Source organism: Zophobas morio, unplaced genomic scaffold, assembly GCF_036711695.1.
Source record: "Zophobas morio isolate AGI-343-1 ecotype UQ-CSIRO unplaced genomic scaffold, CSIRO_AGI_Zmor_V1 ptg000014l, whole genome shotgun sequence".
Lineage (NCBI taxonomy): Eukaryota > Metazoa > Arthropoda > Insecta > Coleoptera > Tenebrionidae > Zophobas > Zophobas morio.
In genome coordinates, this window is record NW_026972119.1 from 2,668,239 (window position 1) to 2,678,504 (window position 10,266).

General features: G+C 31.2%; 1 protein-coding gene across 2 annotated transcripts; it reads right to left on the reverse strand.

Annotated features, from left to right (window-relative positions):
* Positions 1-256: 256 nt before the first annotated feature.
* LOC135129200 (synaptic vesicle glycoprotein 2B-like) lies at positions 257-7,999 on the reverse strand. 2 transcript variants are annotated; one of them, XM_064056318.1, is made up of 10 exons: positions 7,627-7,999; positions 7,146-7,349; positions 6,935-7,097; positions 6,698-6,879; positions 6,460-6,644; positions 4,429-4,613; positions 4,240-4,381; positions 4,067-4,181; positions 3,726-4,013; positions 257-691 (listed from the first exon to the last, which is right to left on the reverse strand). In XM_064056318.1, the coding sequence occupies exons 1-10, from the start codon at positions 7,718-7,720 to the stop codon at positions 648-650; spliced, it is 1,602 nt and encodes a 533-aa protein (XP_063912388.1). In that variant the 5' UTR covers positions 7,721-7,999; the 3' UTR covers positions 257-647. The 2 variants fall into 2 exon arrangements, with proteins under 2 accessions (XP_063912388.1, XP_063912387.1); XM_064056317.1 differs by lacking the exon at positions 257-691 and adding an exon at positions 3,574-3,668 and having other exon boundaries at positions 7,627-7,998.
* Positions 8,000-10,266: the final 2,267 nt, after the last annotated feature.

Here is a 10,266-nt window from a genome sequence, read left to right on the forward strand (position 1 = left end):
CTGTAATAAAAAATGATTGAGTACAAAGTTACTTTGTTTTTACTTAAAATAAAAAACTCGAAAGGCGCAGTTGTCGGTAAATGCAAAGCTCAGTCCTGCCCTGTGCTTTTACCAGAAAAGGTCTTTTCAGGTAGGTATCGGTGAGCGGGTTTAAGACATCCGGTTGTGACGGCCTATTGAATTATAATGGGAGTCAAATTGGTGTTAAGTCATAAACGCCAAATATGTTTGAGGATAGTATAATTATTAATAATAAAATTAATTGTATATAAAATAAATCATTGTATCTAAGTATTTTGCATTTAACAAAAAGTATTTCATCTAGTTTTCAATTATTACCAGTACGCGGGAATTTGTTTTAACCGCTGCAGTCCCCCAGTTGAAGTAAGGTGTGTTTTACGGCGAGTAACGGGGACACCTTGATGTGGTCCACAAGGTCGTAGCCAGTGCGTCGCTAGGAGTGTTTACAGCTAGTAAAAAAACTACTTCTATATTACTATATTACTTCAAATAATAATACTTGATGCCCTTTTTAATTTTTCAACCAGAGGACCACAGATTTGTGATCTTGAAATGTTATATTATGTTGATATAGTCCAAAAGAAAAATATGTTTGTAATCAAACTATCGCCGCGACAGCACTGGTTCTAGCGTATGAGATACAATTCCGCCCGTTGATTATTACACAGGCCTGCAACAAAAAACGTGTCTTAACTTTGACAGGCTGTTGGTCTACTAGATTTATGGACATTGATAAGGGAAAAAAATTGCAAAAAATTCCAGCACGTTTAGATTCCTCCCCCCCCCCTCCACAAAAAAAAAGAATAAGTTCGATAAAATTAAAACAGAAACCTTACCTTGCTTTGGAGTGTAGAGAAATGACTTATTTGATAGAGTTTAGTACGTTTATTACAGGAAAAATACTAACAAAATTCTATCACGTCTAAAAAAAGAGATATTTAAATAACATAAAAATATGTTTTTTAACAGGAAATATTTGTACAATTCATTAAATTAAAACAATTTTTCCAAAATATATTTTATTACTTAAAATCATATATAGGTAAATGATTTTACCTACATATACATATAGCAGTGCTTTTTTTTTCAAAAAACTTTACAGAAACGAAACTAAACAATGGTATCACATTGTAGGATTTCAACAAAACAATGTTTATTAACAAGAATCCTCTAGTAATCGCCTAGATTTTTAAACGCTAATCACGAGAAAAAGCTATTTAAAACATTCTATCACCTACAAATTTAAAAAAATCAAAAAATTAAGGAAACAAAGTAAAAAATAAAATCGGTCCTGTTAACAGAAAAATCACCTCATCCAATAAATTTTTGTATGCAGATTATGAAAAAAATCTATTACAGTATCTCTATAATATTCTTATACTACTTAAAAATTTCAGTTTTAATCTTGTTTTACAAATAAACCTTACGTCAAATCGACAAACAGATGTCGTAGATGTAACCAACGCTAAAAAAACTACCCAAAACAGCCATCCGAACAAAAACAAATTTTCAAATGTTAAATTTGCAGACTTGTGTTATTTATTTGCGCATAACGATTTGATTAGAGGGAAGGTATCTCGGGGAGTGGGCGGATTAACCCTTGTTACCATACCTGCTACTGTAGTGCCGAGTTCACCGATCTTTATTTGGGGCTCTGTGCCGAGTTGGCCTATCCTAACTACCCGCAAAATTTACCTGCGATTAGTTGGTGCCCAGTTGGCGTCCGCCCGAAAATCTAGGGAGCAAGCTCCCTCGATTTCCAAACTCTCTCGCGCGACATGGTAAATCCTGTATACTGTATACTTCCCTTATAATGTAATATACTATTTGGATTGAGTCAGAATTTTGAAATATCTACACATCGCTTAGGTCAGGGTAATGTTGATAGTGATACTTTGTACAATTCAAAACTAATATATTTATTATTATCAAAAATTACTCAGTGGAGTAAATCTTCATTTGAAAATGCCCTCTCATCCGCAGTTTTGTATTGCCAGAGTTGTCCAAATAACCGTAGACGTAGACAAAACGGTCAGGATAATGAACTGACATTAGGATTAGAAATTTCTTTTTGCTAAATAGTAATAAAAGGATTTTGCTGAATATTAATAAATGAGGAGAAATCTAGTGTAAGCCATTCACATCTTCTGTATGCACTTAATTAAAAGTTTAACTGTGGAGATCGGGTCATAACAGATACAAAAAGTTTATTTCGATTCAAAGCTATTCAAGGTTAAATTATCTCTAAATAATTAGATCAAAGGTTTGAGTCAACGGTTTCTCAATTAATTAAGTTTATCTCATAACGATACGAGGGTATTTTGATAAATTATTAGCCTACCATAAAACAAAAAACAATTTGAAAATGAAAATATTTGTTAATGCGAAGTATTCCGTATTATTATTATTATTTATTATAGTGATACTGCAATTTTTGTAAACCTCTCAAAAGCGTTTCTTTTTGCTTAGCAAACAAATTTTATACAACTCTATTATTTCTCCGTTCAACGAAAATATCCTTTCAAACTTTTTTTCATTTGAGAAAACAAACAATAGTCGGAGGGAGTCAGGTTTGAAAAATAAGCAAACATTTCAAATTTCAAATCATGAACCGTTTTCATTGCAACGTCCGTTTTGTGTGCATTGTCCTGCAAAAATAGAACATCTTTGAACAATTTATGGCGTGTTTTTCCATAATTTTAACTCGCATTAGTTGTTATACTCGTAAAAGGGAAGTTGTATCCTCTAGTTACAAATTTACTTTTTTCCAAGTAATTAGGCATAATTACTTCACGAGAATCCAAAAAAAAACTGATTGTTGTTTCGTCTTTGGTTCATGGAAATACAGCCAAGTCTCATCCATGCCAATAACATGGTTAAAAAAATCAGGATCATCGTCAAAGTAGCACGACGCTTCCTCTTTTGCTGGCTTTGAATCAGTGTTCAATTAATTTTTTTTTAATACTTCAGATATTTATATGTTTATCCCAGTTAGATGATCTGACAAAATCATGTTATGAATTGCACCGATATTTTCGCGGTAGACACAGAAATCGATCTTCCAGGTTTCTAGTCATCTTCAACCGAAAATTTACCTTTTTTGCGCTTGTGTAGAAAAGGTAGAGATCGCCAAGTGTTTAAAACATATCTTCCTAAATCTCCTTACCCTTTTTAAAAACAGGTATTTAAAGATTGACCCATATTCGATTTTATTGACTTTCATAATTTCGGTAGGCATACCTTTTTTGAAATTTTATTACGAAGCAATGCGTCTAATTTTGGTGGTTAAATTTTACATTTCAACTAATTTGGTGTGGTTATAGCATATAGAATGGGGTTTTCTATGAGTCATACATACAGATCTATTGACAACCTACTAGTGTCTTCAGAAATTCAGCGTTAGGTGGCAGCGCCGCCTGGGTCTTCAAAGTATATTTGGAACAAGTTGTCGAATACTATAATTTGCGATTAGGCCCCTAAGAAAACCTTCTTTCATATTTTGGAAATTTATATTCGATTTATTTTGAGAATTGATAAATAAATATTTGTGAATAATTCATAAAAATATATATTTTTCTGTGAAATAATAAACTACTGAAGTGCTTTCATATCGGTATTTGGTAGAAAACATGATAAGAATGCACAGACTAAAAACAGAATGAGAAAACTTTTTGATAGTGTAGTATTCATTTTATTCAACTTACTTATAATCACAGCTCCAACTGAGAAGAATGGTGGTGCACAGCCCAGTTGCAGAAGAGTAGGAAATACTAGATTGCCTAGCATAGCTCCTGATCTTCCTAACATCATTGTTACAGATATAGTCATTGTTCTTAAAGTCGTTGGAAATAAATCAACAACTACAGCGAGTATTACGTTGATACTAATACTGCCAAGGGACACAAACAGAGAAGACAAGATAATAGTGGTTAATGAATTTTCCGCAAAATACATAGACATGGCACACAAACCAGCAATCACTCCCAAAACATCTACAAAATAAAATAATCAGATGGGTATGAATATGAAATGCATTATAACTTACTGAGAAGCCTTTTTTTACCTAAAGCGTTAATTAGTATACCGGCTAAAACATAGCCGATTATTGTAATAACAGCAACAATTATTGAATTTATATAAACGGAGGCATTGTTTAAGTTCTAAAAATGAAAATTGTCATTAGAATCGGAAATATTTTTTACTGTTTCATGTACATACCACTTCACATACTTGGCTTTTATTTGATGGCCGAATTTGGTCTAACATTGTACACAAACTTGCTGTTGTACCGTTATTGTAAAACTGGTAGTCGTTGATGGCTTGAAAAATTTGCGGTAACCAAAGGCGAAGTGTGTTCAAGCTGAAATCATAGATGTAGTTTTTTTAAGTTTATTACAAGTCACATACCTCATCATTATTAACATTTGCATGAAACATACTAAGAGAATTTTCGGAAGGTGTGGTGGAAAGAATAGGGGTTTTATTTGTTGCCAACCTTCTTTTATGGCTTGCATTTTTGTCCTGTTGGCCGTGACTTTACCCCCATATTTCATATCAGTGTTGGATTTTGTTTCTTCAATTAGTTGTTTTATCTGAAATATTTCTTGCAGAATAATTTAGGTAGATACGGAAAAACATATTTTATAAAAAAAAATATCATTTTGTTAAAATAAGAACGCCAATGACATTTATAGAAAAATCTTGTCGAATAGTGCAGCTGATTATTGTTTAATGTTATATTTATTATTGTAATCAGAAAAATATTTCAACTTTGATCATCTTAATTAAAATATTCATTTAAAATGAGTGGCTATAATAAGTGTTCAGTCGTATAGTCCCTGCTTCTTTTCCTTTTTTTCCATCTCCTCATTATTTCTGTCTCATCTGTTAGTATTTTACCACTTTTGTTTTGATAGGTAGACTTTGTTCAGTTTTTCCATTTCTCATCGTTTTTATGATCTTATAGCGTTATATTACATTTTCAATTCACCATCTAAAGTCTGTCCATGTTTTTTTTTGCTTCTGTTACTAAGTCTTACGATTTTTCTTTTGTATTCATTGTACTTGTGGATTTGTTTTAGAGTTCAGTTATCGCTGCCATTTTCTTCTTAATTTTGATCTGTTTTTAGATATATTCTTTCCAACACGTTGTTTGTTGCTTTTGGTTATTTGTTTTGCAGATTCTACATACCTGTTTCCCTGTTTCCAACATAATTTCTTTTGTAGTGTCCATGTTTCTTCTACATCTTTACATTGGTTTATATTGACTTTTGTTTCTAATACTTTTTCCAGTTTTGTAGTGAATTTAGAGGTTTTCTTTACTCTTTCTTGATTTTGGATAGTGGCCACTGTCTATCTCTCCTCCTCTAACTTTTGCATTGTGAATACTTTTCCTATTCTGCGTTTCTACGAGTACATAGTCGATAATAAATTTTTCTTGACGTGGATGTTGTCGTGTATATTTGTGTTCGTAGGAAGTGTTTGCAATGTATAATTAATTGTTCGTTAGACAGAAATCCAGCATTTTAGTACCATTCAGATTTCTTTTATCTTCTCCATGTTTACCTACTACCATTTTGTATTTTACATATTTCTTGCCAACTCTACTATTAAAATCGTCTACGTATAGTTTTCCTTTGGCTGTCTCGGTTTCTCTTGTTAGCTTTTTCTAAAATCTATTTATTCCTAAACGTGAAATCGGAAAATTTTTCTACAAAGAAAGATTGAAAGAAGGAGGTGTTGTGAGCCCAATTTGTTTATAGTAGGTATACATGGAGGCGATAACAAAATGTAATGAAGAATTAAAAAAAATCTTTGGAAATTGGAACCTATAAAGAGTTGAAACAAGGGGAAGGTGTCTTTCGACAGCATATTGTCATGACTGCTAAAAGTAGGAAGGATTTAATGAAAAATATGGAAATATGGCATGGGGTGTTGCAGGAATATGCAATGAGGATAAACATAAAAAACGAAAGTAATAGCCGTTACTAATGATTATCAAGAACTAGACATTCAGTTTGATGAAGAAAACATACAACAAAGATAACAATATCAATATCTAGGAGTTGCAGTAGAAAACAAAAGAAGGTAAGAAGTAGAAATTAATGAAAGAATTGAAAATGCATCTAAATTATTACTACTTATTACACCGAGCATTTTCAGCAAAAGGAAATATCAAAAAAGTCTAAAAGTAACTTTTTAAAGGTAATATCTATTTAGGCATTGACCTAAACACTAAACTACTACTAACTAAGAGAGAAAAATTAAAACCCATGCATCTGTTAACCTCGACCTTAATTTTTATTCTTGACAAAGTCTGATTAATAGCTGCAGACATATATTTTCCTTTTAGTATTTTTCAAACATCATATTATGTTTTTCTATTCAATGTATATCTTATAAACTAACGAAAATATAAGTATACATAATTTAACTTACCGGAAATGTCTCGGGTTCATTCCCCGTATTAAAACAATAAACTTTCTTAAAAACTTCTAATGCCTTATCATTCCTACCCGTTGTCATTAAGAACTTTGGACTTTCAGGCATAAAAATAAATGCAATTGCACTGATAAGTGCTGGGATGGCACATATACATAAATATAAATTCCAGGAATGAAATTCTGTAATGCATAAAGTTAATTTCCGTCTTTGGTAGTATTTTTTAGAAATTTACCTACACTATCATCAAAAGCTTTGTAATTAAGATTTAACGGCAATATTCCCCATGCTAAAAGAGGTAGAATTACGTTTCCTGCACTAAAAACAATTCCTAACATCATTTGTATTCTGGCTCTATGTTTAGCGCAGTGAAATTCTGACAAATATGTAGTTAGTGCAGCGAATGGTCCATTGATGCTAAAATTAAACTATCGTGTAGTTAACTGATAAGAACTCGGAGATAACACCTCACATAAAACCTCCCAAGAATTTGGATATTATTAATAGTGTAATGTTTTGAGCTGATGCACTCATAATAACAAACACTCCGTCGAGAAACAGTCCAATTGCCAGTAGTCTTTTCCGACCTAGTGTGTCACACAAAAATCCCCACACGAAAGCACTCGATATCATCCCTACGAATATAATTTCCAGTTTGTTTCAACAGGAATATTGTTACTTACCGATATAAGTAATGGCGTTTAAAAACCCTTTATTCGCTAATGTTAAACTTAAGTCGCACTGTGCTGCTGGAAAAACGTAGGACATCGTAGTCGTTTCGAAGATAGAACTCCATCCCGTTGGAACTGATATTAAGATAAGGATGATATTAAATTTTCCAAAACCTGTGGCCGTAATTGCCGTTTCAAAATCAGCTGCTTTATTCGCTGCAATATGAATGTAAGGTTTTAGAGTGACGTTTTCAGTTAAAACATTCATATTAATAAAGTTAGTATGTGGGTAACTAAACTGTTCGACTGTTTAAATTAATATTAATTAAACCGTTTGTTGAGAATCACATGCTTTTTAATTAATTGATTCGGTTCGAAAATAATACACGATAACTTGAAAGTAAAAGTTCACTACCCTTTATTATCTGACATACATTAATTAACAAAATTACGGAATCTTCATAATATCAGTCAAGGGTAAAATTTTACTTACGTTCATTTAATTCTCTGTGTTTTTCCACGTCTTCTGTTGTCTTTGACAAAGTAAAAATATTGTTTTCCACATCTTCTTTTGAAGAGTTTTTCATTTTAGCTGAATTGCACTTCGCAGTTAATAAATGCGTCCTTTATTTACTACTGTAAATTTCTTCACTATGTTTGAACAAGATTTAATAACTTATCTAAGATCTTCCGCGTGTGACAAGCGTGTGGCAGTGGTTGACTGGTGACGCACTGTTACGTCTCTTCAGCTAGTCTGCCAAAATTCTATTTAGAACGAACACGTGCTCTTTAAAACTATGGTTTCATGGTCGATTATTATGAAAATGATTGCAACAATTCTTACTTCTTATGTATAAAATTTTAACTGTGATAAGGAGCATGAATATCAGAAATGTTATCATATTTACATTTAAATATCACTTGTCTACTGACTGTCCAATGCGTAATTGTTTCGCAAAATGATGTAACTTTTAAGGGAATTATCTTCAGTTTTAAAAATGTACCAAATTTTGTCTACGTAATGGATGATGTAGATTATTCTTGTTTGTGTTTACACCACGTCATAAAAATTATGTAAGCGAAATTAATGTTTTAAACTTGTTAAATATTATATATATAGTATGTTATCAGTTATCAAGAAACTAAATATGTTTGTTCCTTAATATACTTTACGATAAATTGAAATAAATAACATCATTATTTGTCGAGCACTATCTAAAGGAAGTTATATAATAGGATACTTTTGGACAAATTTTAATGTCACTCTTTTAGCATTACACAGTTTATAGTATACGAAACTGCAGGTTCCTTGTTTCCATGTACGTTTGTACCTGTACTTCAACATTTCGTGAAAATAATAAAACACTGTCAAAATTGTTCTGCTTGTTCCTTATAAAAGACTGATCAAACTTAAAAAATATAAATATAAATTGAAATGCGTAGTGTGCAAATTTTTCGTCCACCTTTGCTTTTATACACATGAATATTCTACCATTAAATTTTAGAATTTATCAGAAAAATTTTGGTTAATTACAAGCATTGTCCACGATTACAAGATATTAATAAAACTTTATGTAAGTCTCCTCTTCAGAAAATTAATAACGTCATAAATGTGAGGAGGAATGCTATGCTTTAGTAATATGCTTAGAGATTTTAAAGCTGCTTGTACAATAAAAAATAAATGTTTAATTTCTTGATTGTGTTAGAAACAAAAATTCTAGCAAGACAGCTTAAACCTTATTTCCATCGGACAATTCTGTCCATAGTGGACATAGATACAATAATAATACATTACTTTAACTTAATAATAAATTTACTAAATACTAAAAACTAAAAACCAACAAAATAAAAATAAGTAATAAGAAACAACAATAAAAAAATAATAATTCATAAGCAACAGAATAAAAAGTTGAAAATCCTTGCATTTAATCCTTATTTGACATTAATTTTTTGCGCATGGCCTTTGTTTGAAACTTATCATGAAATATATCAATGTCCTGATTGCAAACACTATTTATAATCTAAAGCACTTAATTAGAGTAGAGTGATGATACGTTCGAGGAATTACAAAATAAAAAAATAAAATTTCTGCGGATGAAAATAGGAATAACAATCTTTATTTCACTCAGCAAATTATAACTACATATTACACCACACAGAAGCTTTTGAAGGAATGACAAAAGAAACATATTCCGTCTAGATAACAGGCTGTCCTCATTAACAATGCGAAGTAAATCAGCATGATCATGATGCCTTATAAGATAGTAACCAAAGGTCTTGAAATACATAAATTTACAAAATTTTCTATTAACCAATTCAAGAGCATCTATATAAATTTGATGATGTGTCCAGATAATACAACAATACCAAAACTTTGAACGCACAAGTGTATAAAAAAGAATTCTAATGCATGATAAGTTATCAAATTCTCTGGAAATTCTAAAAATAAAACCCAAAGTTTTCAACGTGGTACTTATCAATTGCAATATTTGACGTTCAGAAGTTAATTCATTGTCAATGATAATACCTAAGTCTGACAATTGATCAACCTGGATTAATACCCTAACATTTACATATATTATAATAAAAATAAATATCATTTTTCCTCCTAGAAAATTTTAGAACCCTACACTTATCTTTGTTAACCACCAAACAGTTTCTTTTACACTAGTAAATGAAATTATCTAAGTCCTGTTGCAGTTCAAGACATTCATCATATGAATTAATGACTTTAGCAATTTTTTTATCATCAGCATACGGATATGCGTGAGAACTAAGGTAATCTAACACATCATTAATGAACAAAATGAACAATAGCGGTCCTAAATTCGAACCCTGTGCAACACCTGGATGAGAACAAAACTCCCTGAGACAAAACCTTTATATTCTGCATATTGCACTCTCTTTGTTATAACAGACTGCAACAAAGAAACTAATTCGTCACATAAGCCAAAATGTCTAAGTTTTTTTTAATAGAATGCAGCGGTGAACCTTATCAAATGTCTTCGACCTGTATATATAACATCAACTTCATTACCTTTATCTAATTCTTGGGAAATAAAAATAGTAAATTACTCTGCTAAACTCAACATTGATCTTTAGATCATCATTCAAAATTGTCGAAATTGTGTCT

Excerpts from the sequence above, each read along its gene's own strand:
- LOC135129200 (XM_064056317.1), bottom strand. The coding sequence starts at position 7,720 with ATGAAAAACTCTTCAAAAGAAGATGTGGAAAACAATATTTTTACTTTG. Across the intron at positions 6,880-6,934 it reads AAATTCTTGGGAGGTTTTAT|CATCAATGGACCATTCGCTG; the intron begins GTGAGGTGTTAT and ends GTTTAATTTTAG. Across the intron at positions 4,382-4,428 it reads CAAATGTTAATAATGATGAG|CTTGAACACACTTCGCCTTT; the intron begins GTATGTGACTTG and ends CTATGATTTCAG.